This window comes from Hevea brasiliensis, chromosome 5, assembly GCF_030052815.1.
Source record: "Hevea brasiliensis isolate MT/VB/25A 57/8 chromosome 5, ASM3005281v1, whole genome shotgun sequence".
NCBI classification, from domain to species: domain Eukaryota; kingdom Viridiplantae; phylum Streptophyta; class Magnoliopsida; order Malpighiales; family Euphorbiaceae; genus Hevea; species Hevea brasiliensis.
In genome coordinates, this window is record NC_079497.1 from 28,083,632 (window position 1) to 28,098,861 (window position 15,230).

Sequence of the window (15,230 nt, forward strand, 5' to 3'; positions counted from 1 at the left end):
CACATTTTTTTAGTCCACTTCATTTTTTCCTCAATCATCTATGTATGAGAGTCAGGAGAAGGAGGATGATCTCTTAATATATACTGTCCAACCAATGTCTAGTCCTCTCTCACGGCCTATTTCTTCTGTCTCTAGACCTACACGACCTCTCGTTGTTCATGTTTATTCCAAGAGATTGGAGATTCCTGACTCAGATCCTCCACCAGCTACTTCGTTGGGAGATCCTGTATCTCATACTGATCATGATTTTGATCTAGACTTACCCATTGCTCTTCGTAAAGGTAAACGTTCATGTACTTACCCTATCTCTTCTTTTGTTTCTTATAATCAATTGTCTTTTTATTCTCGGTGTTTTGTTACTTCTTTAGACTTTGCTCCTATCCCTAATACTGTGGGTGAAGCATTGTCTCATCCTAGTTGGTGTGCTGCAATGAAAGAAGAAATGGAAGCTTTAAATGCTAATGGTACATGGGAACTATTGCCTTTACCCACTGGTAAGAAAGCTATTGATTGCAAATGGGTATTTACAGTAAAGGTATATCCTGATGGTTCTGTGGCTAGGTTAAAAGCACGCCTTGTAGCAAAAGGATATGCTCAGATATATGGGATTGATTACTCTAACACTTTTTCTCCTGTAGCTAAACTTACTTTTGTTCGCTTGTTTATCTCTTTAGCAGCTACATATGATTGGCCCCTGCACCAATTGGATATCAAGAATGCTTTCCTTCATGGTGATCTTCAAGAGGAGGTGTATATGGACCAACCACCTGGGTTTGTTGCTCAGGGGGAGTTGGGTAAAGTTTGTAGGCTTCGAAAGTCTCTTTACGGCTTGAAACAAAGTCCTAGGGCCTGGTTTGGGAGATTCAGTGAAGCAGTACAGGAATTTGGTATGCAAAAGAGTAAGTGTGATCACTCGGTATTTTATAAGCAATCTGAGGCTGGTATAATTCTTCTGGTAGTCTATGTGGATGACATCGTCATCACTGGGAGTGACTCTGCAGGTATTTCATCTCTAAAAACCTTCCTCCAAACCCAGTTTCAAACCAAAGACTTGGGATTATTAAAGTATTTCTTGGGTATTGAAGTTATGAGAAGTAAGAAGGGTATTTTCTTGTCTCAAAGAAAATATATCCTCGATTTATTGACAGAGACAGAAAAATTAGGTGCTAAGCCTTGTAGTGCACCAATGACTCCAAATTTACAACTGCTAGCAGGGGATAATGAGTTGTTTTAAGATCCAGAGAAATACAGGAGATTGTTAGGAAAATTGAACTACCTTACAGTCACTCGTCTTGACATTGCTTATGCCATTAGTGTGGTAAGTCAGTTTATGTCTTCCCCAACTGTTGCTCATTGGGAAGCCTTGGGATAAATCTTGTGTTATCTGAAGGGCACTCCAGGAAGAGGTTTGTTATATGGTAATCATGGGCATTTGAATGTTGAATATTTTTTAGATGCCGACTGGGCTGGATCTAAGGTTGACAAGATGTCAACTACTGGATATTGCGTTTTTATTGGAGGAAATTCGTTGTCTTGGAGAAGTAAGAAGCAGAGTGTAGTTTCTCGATCTAGTGCTGAATCCGAATACAGAGCCATGGCACAATCAGTATGTGAGGTAATGTGGATACTTCAATTACTAGATGAGACAGGTTTTAAGACCTCCCTGCCTACGAAATTGTGGTGTGATAATCAAGCTGCTCTTCATATTATTTCTAATCCGGTGTTTCATGAGCAGACCAAACATATTGAGATTAATTGTCACTTTATTCGTGAAAAGATTTAACAATAGATCATCTCAACAGGACACATCAAAACTAGAGAGCAGTTAGGAGATATTTTCACAAAAGCTCTGAATGGAGCTAGGATTGACTACATTTGTAACAAGTTGGGCATGATTAACATCTATGCTCCAACTTGAGTGTTATGGAAAGTCAATCACTATATTTTTTCTCTGTATATTCTGTATTTTGTATTCCTATTTATGATTTCTTATTTCGGATTTCTTCCTAATATTAGAAAACAATTATAGGAATCAATTATATATATATATATATACCCATGTACAAATTAATTGAAATTAAGGAGAATCATCTCTTTCTACACTCTTCAAAAATAATTCCATCAAATGCTTCCACGTCGCAAAATTTTTTTTTCCCATTGAACTTGAAAATTGTTGCCTACACCTGCTGAACTTATTGTACTTTTTTGTTTGAAACTTGAAGTCATCTTGTAGTGACTAGCTCTGATTTTAGATGTTGGCAATTTAAAAGAGAAATATAATTTCCTATATAAAATGGACTTATTAATCCACACAAATACTCAAATAATTTTATTAATTGAAAATAATACAAGCACTTCTCACACATGATCACAGCTCGCTGGAGCCTTTTTCATTTGTTGACTCATTGGAGTTAACTTATAAGTTTTCCTTACAATTTTCTCTCACAATTTTTGTATATTACAAACATGGAGTTAGTTTCTTTTTATAGCCAATAAGTGACAGTGAAAAGAGGCCAGCAATCTTGCTAACTCAACTAGCTGGCAATTGTTAATATTTTGTCATGATTAGGAACAAGTTGCTCCATTTTACATGCAATAAATAGCCTCAAACTTTGACCAAGACTAACAACTTGGTTCGAGCAACGTTCTTCAAGGCTAACCAAACCAAGTTTAAGCTTTAACAATTAATCGCAAAATCCTTAGATAGAATTACCCATATGACCCAAATGAGGCTGCTAGGCAAAAAAGCATCCGCAAGGCAAGGTTAGGATTTGTGTTTGTGAGGTGAGGTGTGACTAGCAGTTGAAACTTGAGAGTGAAAATGAGGCGTAGAGAACTATAAAGAAATAAGAGTGAGGCAATGAAAGTGAGAGTTTTGAGGAATGAGGTAGGTGTTGCTCTAAGCCTCTGAGAAAGAAGAAAAAGTGTCAGTGTACCACGAGTGAGAGAAAAAAAAAATAATGAAAGTGCAAAAAAAAAAAAACTAGGGTCGTTGAGTTTTATACGTGGGAGGAAAACGTAAAAATAATGCAAAATATATGAAAATTAGTTCAATTCAATTAATTTGATTTTTTAATTGAATTAATCAAGTTTTACCAAAAAAAATTTCTTTTTTAAATTATAGCAAAAATTAAACCAATAAAACCAAAATCCAAATCAGATTAAAACCAAAATATACTCATCCCTAGCTTTTTGACTTTATGCTTGAAAGACAGAGGAGAGCCCTAATCTAAATGAAGGGAGAGCCCTAATCTAAATGAAGTACCATATTAAATATAAGTTGCAAAAAAAATCAAATAAGCTATAATCAAACGTGTTAAATAAGTCTAAAATTAAATTTTAAACTAAATGAGTCATATATTTTCTAATTAAGATCAAATCAATTCTCACCTACTAAAATAATTTTTTAATTATTAAATATTAATAATTATTTATTATTTTTAATTAAAATAAAATTGAAAAAATTGAAAAACAATAAAAAATTATTTAATATTAAAATTATTATTTTTATTATTAAAACCTATGACATTCTCATTTATTATTTTTATTATTGTATTTTTTTTCCCTCGAACTAGCAAACAATTTTAGAAATTAATCAGTGCACAAAATTAAATAGAAGTAATTGAACTGAAACCAAATTAAATCGGTTTAGTTAGAATTTTTTAAGATACTCGAATTCTTCCAAGCCCCTCTAATTTCTGATGCCACAAAACCAATCTTGTTGATAAGGTTGCAAGCCCCTCCATGCTTGCCCATGCAGTTGTTATGAAATCCAGATTTAAAGTTATCAGGCAATAACAATCATACATTTCCTTATCATCTGTCAGTCATAAAATCAGAGGGAAAAAGAAAGAAAAGCTTTGTCCCCATCGCTAACCACCCCTGAGAGATTCAGACACTTCTTCCCCCATAAATGAAAACAATTTGCAAATTGCAAGCAATAACATCTAAAAGAAATCAAACTCCAGATAATTATCGGAACCTTTTTTATCTGGAATAGCTGCAGTGATAACAGCTTTTTCACTTGTTGATGGTGGCACAGGTATCTGTTCAACCTCAACTGGCTTTGGAATCTCAGGAGGGGTAGCACAGCGTATCAATGCCCAGTTCACACCTTCAAAGAAGGGGTGTTGCTTTATTTCTGTTGCCCCTCTCTTGTATGCCAATCTATGCTGTGGTTCTTTTACAAGCAAACCCCTTACAAGATCCCTTGCTGCAAAACTTACCACTGGTGATTCTGGAAATCGAAGAGGCAGGCCAACAACATTGAATAGTGTGGCCCGATTCCCAGATCCCTTAAAAGGAGTTTTACCAAATAAGAGCTCATAAAGAAAGATCCCAAAAGTCCACCAATCTACAGCACTTCCATGACCTTCACCCTTAATAATTTCAGGTGCCAAATACTCATGGGTCCCAACAAATGACATAGATCTAGCATCAGTTGGCTCTGCTATTAGCTCGGGTAATGGACTGACTTGGTTTCCAAGTTCACTTTTGGGTTTCCTATCCTTCTTAGACTTGATCGAAAAAAGGCGGGGCGAATAGCATGTTGTAGGAGCTACACAAGATGGCTGGATGCATGAAGGTTCAATACAAGCAGGCTGAACACAATAAACTGGGTACTTTCGCAATGGCTCAGACTCAAGGGATGAAGTTTTGACAAGAGTTGGGTTCACAGCACACCGCAGGGAAAGGTCAAAGTCTGACAGCATTATATGCCCATCTTCCCTCACAAGGACATTTTCTGGCTTCAGATCACGATAAATAATACCCAGCATATGGAGGTATTCCAAACTTAGCAAGACCTCTGCTACGTAAAATCTGCAAGTTAAAATTTATGGAGCAACAATGGTCACTATCAAGCATTTATATAAAGTATTAACAAAAATGAAAGACAGCAGACTGAACTTCAGCTCAAAAAATTATCAAAAATGGGACCAACAGATTTGATAATAGTTTAATGTGACAAATTAATATGAGAACTTTGCTGCTGAAACCAATATATAAATATCATTCTGGAGTTAATCTTTGTGCTTTGAATTCAAAATCAACTTGTACAATGATTGTTCCTTCTTAAAGCCTAAAGGTTAATCACTCCTCAGGAGTCAGGACTGTTTCTTTATAATCCACCTATTATTTGATTAACTTCTCCAATATTATACATGTTAAAAAAAAATCACAAGATTGTAAGTTAGGTTGAAGCATATTTAGAGATTAAGCCCAATTCAAATATGAGATTTAGGCTCCAAAAGCAGCTTCTAATTGTGCTTCAGAAAAGAAATTCCATTGGCAGTTTGACTGGTTTGAAACTCATTCCACTTTGGACAGTTAACTTAAAATATTGACTAAGTTGAGGATTTGTTTTTGCATAACCACACCATTCAGCGAGAGAAAGAAACAAAGTATGCATCAGCACTTTGGAATATTCTATTGAATGACAGGGCAGGAGTGAAGTACACAACATTCTGATAGGATTCAACAACTAAGATGGGTATAAACAAAAAACTCACTGCTTATATGCGCTACAAAGCATACACATGTATTATGGTTCAGATGTCATCTGCAATAGCAGCCCAGTTCAAAAGCTTAACAATTTTCATCTACTAAATTCAACTCAACTAATTCTGCCTTGAGGTCGAACTTAAATTAACTTTCATATACTCAAAAACCTCTATCCGAAATCTTGCATTTGCAAAACATTTCACTGGTGGGAAACAACAGCCCACCTTGAGGTCATGTATAGGAAGATGAGCAACTTTCATGATCCACATGGAATCTCATAAAATAAAGAGGAACCACAGTATAAGAGAAGAGGGAGGGGGGGATGGGGGTGGGGGAGAAAGGGTTGGGGGTGGGGGTGGGGGTGGTGGTGGGGGGCTTGGGGTGGGGTGTGGTGTGGTGGGGTGGTGGTGGGGGGTTTTGGGGGAGAGATAGGTGGAGGTGGGAGAAAGCACTGCAACACAAGTACACAACAGGATCACAATATAAATTCAATTCACTTAGTTCAATTTTTCACACAATTAGTTAGTGTACCTTGAATAAAATAAAATTGCTAAACTAGAATAGAACTTAAAACACTTAAATAACAAATATGTTGTAATGATCATATTCTCAATGGAAGATATCTCTCAGAACTATACTAGCTTACATTTTAACTTCAAAGATAGCCCTACCATACAAGTATCAGACAGTGTGATGTTTTCCTTTTGACAACCACAACAATTAATGCTTCAGGAAAAATCAATAATACATTATCTTAATGTCAAAAACAGACTCTTGCACTAACACATTCCAGCAACAACAAAACCAGACATGTTAAGGGACTGGAAATTACACACTACAAACCATAAGATGTTTCCAAAGCACTTTCAGCGTGACTTTAACAATTATGAAAAAGAATATCTAAATTTTTGAAGGTCTACTTGGAGGATTTGCAAATCTAAGTTCTTAAATTCCACTACATTAAGCTCGAATAGGCACTTAATTCCACTTCCAGTAATTTTAAATTCAGCAACCTAATAAAAACAATAAATCCCAAAATGAGGATGATCTGTGAGGTTATTTACATTTTATGGAGACTGAACTTTCAAATTTTAGGAAATCGACATCCAAAATACTTAATGCCGAGAAGCCATGTTACCAACAGTTTGTAGGAAATAATCACATGGAACATGCATGATCATTACTTAAAAAGATAAGACCGTGACAATATGTCAAAGTTTGTTTATCATACTTTACTGCCTGCTCATGAAAATGCTTCCCTGGCTGCCTCTGCCTAAGAGTGTGCAAGTCTCCTCCAGGACAGAACTCCATTACCAAACATGAGAATTTATCAGTCTCGAAGTGGGTATACAGTGTTGGAAGGAAGGGATGGTCCAAAGATTGCAGTATTTCTCTTTCTGTCTGCGCCCGAAGTAGCTTCTTACGACTGGCTAGAGAGCCTTTGTCCATAACCTTCATTGCAAAATAACACTTCGTTCCACTCAACTCTGACAGGTAGACACTCCCAATATCCCCACAACCCAACCTCTTAAGCAGTCTAAAATGACTCAAGCCCAAAGCTCCATCTTTTGCTCTAACAGCTTGGATGGCTTCCCATCTCAAGTCATTTGCTTTATGTGGTTTACTGATACTGCTACTGAAGCTGCTACAGGTGCTCTCATCACTTAAATCACTGCTTGTGCTTCCTCTACACATGCTGCTCTTGCCACTCTCCACATAATCAACATGATCACTGTTCTTGGCACTTCCACTAGTCTTAGCAAGACTGCTGGTTCCATCACTAAATTTGGCAGATGCAGAACTGTTTTTAATACTTCCAAATTCTGATGTTTTCTTCTCTTGATCAACAGAAACATCCTGTGCGGCTCTTGTATCATTAATGGAAGAATCTGCTTCAGTAGATTCTTGCTCAAGAGTAGGTAAAGAAAGACTTGTTTCCAATTTATTACTCAATGAATCAGCGGTCCCTTTGTTATCAGAATTTGGTAGCTTTTTATTTTCAAAAGCTTCTATCATAACTTCTTTCGGTGTGTTTTCTACTGCCCTTGGCACCTGCTCATTATTGATCAACTCTGATTTGCTTGTTTTTGAAACATGTGAAGGCAAAGGCCTAAGGGTGTTTGCTTCCACTCTTTGAACACCAGATGATTTCTGTTGTGTTGTGGAAGCCTTTAGAACAGTTTTTGACGCCATCATATGACACACAAGTCTCAAAGCTACATTAGATCAAACCAATCCTCTGCCCAAAACTGATCACCCAAGATAGTATCAGAATCAGCAGTCCAATGCATATGTTGTGGGAATCTGCCAACAGAAACAGCCAATTCTGTTAAAAATACATGATGACAAGCTAAGTTACAGGAATAACATCTGCATCAATTTGTACCTGTGTAAAAATGCAACTTTCTAACATCCAAAGAGGGAGTGATCTTAGCTAAATATGGAAATCTACATGCTGATTTACATTATTCAAGCAACAACTAAGTGATAGTATTACAAACTCAAATTTCACTTAGCCCAAGCACAGATTAAAGAGGACATATCAGAAAAAGAACCTACCAACATAATCTCCACGATGGCAATACAGTTTCAACATAGGAAAAGCCATAACTACTACGAAACTTGGCTAAAAATAGGTCAAAAGCAAAAATTCAAAAGTGAAAAAGTAAAAGAACATAAAATCCAAATATAAATCAGCAAATTATTATTTCCCAGGGAAAAAAAAAATAAAATTACTCAATCAAAAACCTGCATGCGGAACTTCACGAAATGATACTAAAGGAAAAAGTGAGTAAGATCAGGAGACAGCTAGTTCACTCCATACACAATCTTTGTACCTTAAAAGTACATAAAATCAGAACAAAATTTGGACAAATATTTTTTCAGGGAAAAAGAAAAAGAAAATAAAAACTAAGTTTAAAGGATTGAAGGACCACCCAGAAAAGCAAAGGACCAGTCAATCAAGTCAGCTACTAACAAAATGCAGTTTGCACACGGAAAACTAATCTCAGAAAAACAATCAATACCCAGGTACAGGAAATATGATCAAAGGTTAATTCAGAAAAAAAACAAGATCTTGATCAGTGACTATAACCCAAACCACCATAGATCCAAGCAAACAGAAGAGACCCAGCTGCCAAAAACAGGGGAAAAATGCAAAACATAACAAGAGAAAGATAAATAAGAGCTCCCAAAAAAAAGGTACCTACCTTGATGGATCAGGAACTTGAGAGGTAGCCTTGTTTTTGCAGAGAGAAAACAAATTAAAAAAAAAAAAAAAAAGAAGAAGAAGAAGAAAGAAAGAGAATAAGCAGTGTAGAAAGAGAGCTGCAGGTAGGCGAATAAAAATGTACGGAGAAAGAGGAGGAAAGGGGAGACCGAGAGAGAAAAAGTATAAGAATGAACAGGGGCTGTGTTCCTTTGGCTTTGGCAGAGAGAGAGAGAGAGAGAGAGAGAGAGGGCTGTGTTCCTTTGGCTTTGGCACACAGAGAGAGAGAGAGAGAGAGTCAAAGCAAAGTTATAAAGTTGAAGTCGTTTTGTTTTCAAGTTGTAGTGAAAATGGGACCAGAGCAGCAGCCAAGTGAAAATCCCATTGGTGTTTTTTGTGGGGTCCAAATCGCCTAACAGCTCTGCCCCTGACTAAGGGCTTTCACTTGGCTCTCATGCGATGCAACCCCTTCCATCCGCTCCTCTTCTTTTCCATGAATATTTACAAAACGCCCTTTATCTTTCCTCCTTTATTTTTAAGAAAAATCACTATTTACGCTTTTTATTTTAATAAAATTAATTATTTAATATATTTATTTAAAATATATATTAATTAATTTTTATATTTTTATTCTTTTTACATTTTAATTTTTTTAATTATTTTAAATATTAATTTAAAGTTTATTCAGTTTTATTCGAAAAATATCACTGTATAATCTTTTTAGTTTCTAAATTTTTACTATTTAATTTATTAGCAATAATTTCTATCACTTTTGAATATATTAACTAATAAAAATTTTATTTAAATTAAAAAAAAAAATTAAAAAATAAATTAAAAAAATATAGAGATTAATCAATATATTTTTAGAATAAATATATTAAATAATTAATTTTATTAAAATAAAAAATTATATTATATTTTTATAATTAAATCAAAATTTGAATTCAAACCTTAAAATTTTAATAAGTTTAATATAATGAAATATTTATTAACCTTTTTTTTATTTTTTAATTATTTTAAAGTTTTGGATGGCTCTAATTTTTTATTAATTTTCACTCACCAAAATTTAGGCGTTGTATCAGCACTATCAATTAATTTCAATTTATATCATAAAAATATTTAAACTCCAATTTAACACAACTCAAAATCTCTCAGGCGTCGGCCCAGGCTTAGCCTAGTGATCAAGACATCGCTCATCCTGGGCAATGCCCCAAGTTCGAGCCCCCCCCCCCCAAAAAAAAAAAAAACAAACAACAAAATGTACAAAAAATAAATCTCTCAAGCCACTTTCCAATAGGTACTCCGACCACTTGCTGACGTGGAAATGCCTAGGTGAAAAACAAAACTATAAAAAAGAATTTATCTCCATAATTTTAATAATAAAATTATAATAAAACATATTTTCTCTCTCCATAATTTTTCTCTATCCTCTCTATTTTCATTTCTCCCTATAGTCGCCCCTCCCTTTTGACACTGAGCCTCCTTCCCTACAACAAACCCGTCTACCCAACATCCGCCCTCGCCCAACTCCACCACACAACAACCACAACCACACAACACCCACACACAGGCAGAAATTAGAAAATCCCAAAAATCCCAAATAATCCCAAGCAAAAGTAGATTATTGGCACCACAAACATATTTCACCTTTTCACCCAGTTCATTTAGACCCTCTTCCAATTGAAATAGAGACCCAATCCTCATCCAGCTCCCCTATCCTCATAAACTCGCCTGTCAACTTCTCACCTCCTTTTCCTTCACCTCCACCAATTACAAACCCGCCTCTATCTCCACCTCCACATCTCTCTTTTACTCTCCTCCAAGCTCTTTCTTTTGAAAACAATCAACCCTTTTTGTGATATTTATGTAAATGGCAGTGAGTTTCTTAGCTTACAAGGTATTTGATCTATGCCTTAGAAAGCTTGCGCTCAAGTCTCTCATTGTTTCTACAACTATCAATGATGCATTGTTGGCTCTCACGAGATCCAGTGACCCATATTTGAGTTTATGGAGATGTAGTGTTGTGAGATCTAAGCTTGATGTAAATGAAAGCCATTGCATTGGTAAGGTTTACATGGTGGATGTTGTTTGCTTCTTGAATAAAGAAGACAATCTAAAAAATCTAGGGAAAGCTCTTTAGGAATCCATCTTTGTTCACCTTTTCAAGGTTCTTGGCCTTGTTAGGCACTTGAAGCCCAATGTAAGGTTTGTAATTAATTCTTTGATACATTTTTTTATGATTTAGAATTTGGGTTTTAGAAGTTATGATTTCAATTTGTTTGGTTAAATTTATGTACAACTAAATTGCATTAATTATGTTCCATGCTAATGTTTAATTTAGGTGGAAGAAAACTAATTTTGATTGTAATCTTCATAATTATGCATTCTCTGAGCTATAATTATTTCAATTTCTATATGTGAATCATTTAAAAAAATAAAATAAAATATCCCTTGATTTGCACAAATTTTATTTTCTTTTAGGTATTAGGTGAATTTGAGCCATTACATTTCCTAATTCTTAGATTGCGTATTCATAAAAGTTTGTAGAATTTTTGCTTTGGAATCTAGTCTTGCAGTTAGAATTTTAGTTGCTAAACTAATGATGCTTAAGCAGTTAAGCGAAATGGAATGCACAATAAAAAAAAATAGCACCTTGCAGTTATTGGGTCTGCATATGAAGTGTTTGATGATACCAATGATTGTTGGAAATCAGTGGTGGTCTGCAAAGATGGTGGAGCAACAAGATTGGGTTGCAAGGGATGTAACACCCTCAATTTAGCTAGTCCGTGTAATCGACTGTTCCAGTGACCAATGTCTGTCCAGACAGCTAGAATGTCTGGAACTACATATAAACTAGATTGAGGAGTCATAAATAGACCAAATAATGATAAGAAAAATTAAGAAAAAATTTAGAAAAATTTAAGAAATAAAATACAATGAAGTTAAATGAGTTGGTGCTCCGGTGATGGATGACCAGAACGGGAAGTTGTTGTCTTCATAGCTAGTAACCCTAAACCGGTGGGAAATTCTGTAAAATAATTTTTGGGACTCTAGAGAAGAGTCATTGAGGTTTCAATGGCATTAGAATACCAAGAAAATGCTTAGAAAAATTTTTAGATCGGTATAGACAATTTTAGTCTATTAAGCCAAACGGAGGGCATTTTTGTCATTTTGTCTTCAGAGATGATTTTTGGCCAACTTGTCCAGTTAAGTAAATAATTATTATGACATAAAATATGAATAAATATTGCAAAAAATTTAATTGAAAATAAGTAGAAAAGAAAAATGAAGAAAATTAGAATTTTGACATCACATGATGTCATTTAAAAAGCTCTACCTAATCACCATTTGACAAGCAAATTAAAAGGGATAAAAATGAGATAAAAATGAAAAAATTCCAGTAGCCATCTCCTTCATTCAGCCGAACCAAGAGAAGAGAGAAAGAAAGAGAGAGAGAGAGACCTCTATTAAAGCTTTGAGTGAGCTTGATATCCACCCACTAAACCACCTCAAAACCCTAGCTTTCCTTCACAAAAACTTCTCCTCACACCTAGAGTAAGAGTTGTACAGTAAAAAGGAAGAGAAAGAGTAGAGTTTTCAAGCCTTGAGAATTGGCTAAGTCAAGGTTAGTGCTACTTCTTCCATAAATCCATGAGTTTACCTTTGTGTAGATTATGAATTGAGTGTTAGTTTTGGAAGAAAAGAAACAAATTATGTAGTTATGAAAACCCTCAATTTTGCCAGCCTAGGGTACTTTAGAGTTTTAATGATTCAAGTGAATTATAGTTGTGAATTAATGCAATTGACATGAAATTGATGATTAGAACATTTAATAGCATGATGTTTGAGTAAATTGAAATTTTGGAGTTAAGGTTTGGAGCAAACTTAGGGTTTTGCTCATGTGTTGGTGAATGGAAGTCCTAATGGTCAATTAATGACCAGTTGGCTATGTTTGATGAGGAATTGAAGTAAATTGTGGTTTGGATTTGAGGTTGGGTACGCTGCCTCATAGGACCTGCAAGGCTGGATGTGAGTTCAGCAAGTTTGGGCAGTTATAACTTGAGAGGTGTAGGTTCAATTGGTGCAAGGCCAATTGGACATGAAACTAGACACATAATGGCACAACTTTGATGAAAAAACCATGCTCATAAAATCATAATAGAATAGCCTAAAAATTGACCTAATCCGGGTAACATACATACTGCCTTGAAAAATTGACCAAATAGACAGAACAGTTTGTTCATTTGGCCATAACTCAGTGTAGAAATATCCAAATGACCTAAATTTTATATCAATGGAAAGATTAGACAATTTAGAACAACTTTTATTAAGAACACAAACTCAAATTCTGAACCTAACCAATTGAAATTGCTAGTCCAAGTTAGGAAACTGAATCTAGCAGAACCAAATTTGCCCAGAAAATCTGGGTAAGGACCAATCCGACCACTTATGGTAAATTGACGATAACTTGAGCTACAAAACTCCAAATAGAGTGATTCAAAAAGGTAATTAAAGAAGACACATGAAGGAACAACTTCTATGAAGAAAGTTTTATCAAAATTCTACTGTAGTAAGGTCCAATAGAATAGTAAACTTGAACCTCAAAATCTAAAAAATTGAAATAAAACCTAGGAGGCTAGGAATTGAGTTTGGCAATCAATGCCAACAAAAATAAAATGCAAAATGTGGTATATTGGTGAATTTAGGCTCAAAAAATTTATTATAAATAAAAAAGTCAACCTTTGAATGGAAATGGTCAAATGAATAGTAACCACTAAATTATGTGAAGTAGAAAATCAAACTATAAGAACTATTGTAGTTATTAATATAGGAGGTGGTAGGTAAATTGTGAATTGTGAATTTGAGTGACACTAGGATTTAAGCAAAATTTAGCTAAATTTGAAATCCATGAAATATTCATAGATTACTTGAAATATGAATGATAATTCACCTAAATTATGAGAAATAAATAATTAGGGCTTATATGTCCATTACAAATAGAATTCATGATACATTAGTAATACAATTGGAAATATGAAATTGTAATTAGCATAAGTGAATTAACAAATGTATAAATGAGATGAAGTCAACATGAGGAATTATGTTTCATTGTAATTAGAACAATAATAATATCATACCCAATAAGTGATACATGAGAGGAGTTAAGGTGAATTATGAATACTTGTTCTCATCATGAGGAAAAAGAGAAATTAAAATTAATACATAAATAATTTATATCTTAACTACATTGCTAGGAAAAATTTAATTTTCAGTTCTGGACCTCATAATATATTCATAATACAACTGGGAATATAAAATGTGAATTATATATATGTGGACTCTTAAATATGAAAATGAGGCAAAATTATCACTAGGGCTTATGCCTATTTTATAACTAGAAATTAATACCTTTCATATTTAATGACATATGAGAAACAAAAAGAATGTTTTGAGTACAATGGTACGTGAGAACCATTGTTGTGAATTGTGATTAACACAAATGATATAAAAAATGAATGTATAAATTATGATAAATGCATAATTTATGTAAAATTGTATTCTAAAAATTTATATTTCTGTTACGAATAGAATTGAAATATTATAAATTATAATTGGAATTTATCGTGAAATAATGAAATAATAAAACAAAACATATTAACATTTAATGTTACTTATGTGCCCATGTATTGCCTAGACATGTGTGTCAGATTGGATAGATTGACATGCCAATAGGGTATTGTTTTAGCAGTACTGCGTAAGGCTTTATGCCTATATTCATGGCTTTATACCTGCACTCATGGCTTTATGCCTGCACTCATGGCTTTTATGCCCGATTATATGTTATCATGGCTTTTTAGCCATACTGACTGCATACGTGGTTGACGTTTTGCGTCCCATGGTATGACGGCCCGAGGCACCGCGGTGTCCAGTGCCAACGACCCATTATCCAGTTTAGTCAGCCTGTCATAGGTTACATAGGTAGTGTAAATTATTGAATTTTTTTTAAGAATATTAGTAATTAAAAATATTAGAAAGTATTGAATGAAATGAGAAAAAAGATTAGCAATGGAAATATAACTGAATCAAGTAGTACAAATGAAATTTTCAGAATTATAGGAACTGAAAATACAATGCTCCTAGAATTAATTTGTATATCGAATATTATTACTGTATTAACTCAGCACTTCCAAAGAGAGACAAAATAGAATATAAGATAGTTGATATTAGAAATATCATACCAAATTTAATTGATACCCGAGGATCTAAATTATACTTTAGAATTATACTTTAGTCTTTCTTATTTGTATATATTATTTTCTTGTTATATTATTGCACCACTAAGCAGAAATGCTTAGGGCAATGGATTTGTTTCTTTCGCGTAGGTACTGAAGCTAAAATCCAGTGGACAATAGACTGGGATTTTTGGAGTCCAGATCTGTAAAAATATCTGAAGTGTTCAAGTTGTCACCTCCTCAGCAATGCATGTAGATAGGGCTCACAAAAGTTATTTTATGTATTT

General features: G+C 34.3%; 2 protein-coding genes across 3 annotated transcripts; one reads left to right on the forward strand and one right to left on the reverse strand.

Annotated features, from left to right (window-relative positions):
* Positions 1-3,784: 3,784 nt before the first annotated feature.
* Positions 3,785-8,987, reverse strand: LOC110664497 (serine/threonine-protein kinase D6PKL2-like). 2 transcript variants are annotated; one of them, XM_021824214.2, is made up of 3 exons: positions 8,712-8,987; positions 6,734-7,806; positions 3,785-4,821 (listed from the first exon to the last, which is right to left on the reverse strand). In XM_021824214.2, exons 2-3 carry the CDS (start codon positions 7,696-7,698, stop codon positions 3,948-3,950), a joined length of 1,839 nt encoding a protein of 612 aa, XP_021679906.2. In that variant the 5' UTR covers positions 7,699-7,806; positions 8,712-8,987; the 3' UTR covers positions 3,785-3,947. The 2 variants fall into 2 exon arrangements, with proteins under 2 accessions (XP_021679906.2, XP_058003141.1); XM_058147158.1 differs by lacking the exon at positions 8,712-8,987 and adding an exon at positions 7,889-7,911.
* A 1,593-nt stretch (positions 8,988-10,580) lies between these two features.
* On the forward strand, positions 10,581-11,489 carry LOC131180096 (CBS domain-containing protein CBSX5-like). Its single transcript, XM_058147709.1, has 3 exons — positions 10,581-10,796; positions 10,878-10,915; positions 11,258-11,489. The coding sequence occupies exons 1-3, from the start codon at positions 10,581-10,583 to the stop codon at positions 11,487-11,489; spliced, it is 486 nt and encodes a 161-aa protein (XP_058003692.1).
* The last annotated feature ends 3,741 nt before the right edge of the window (positions 11,490-15,230 follow it).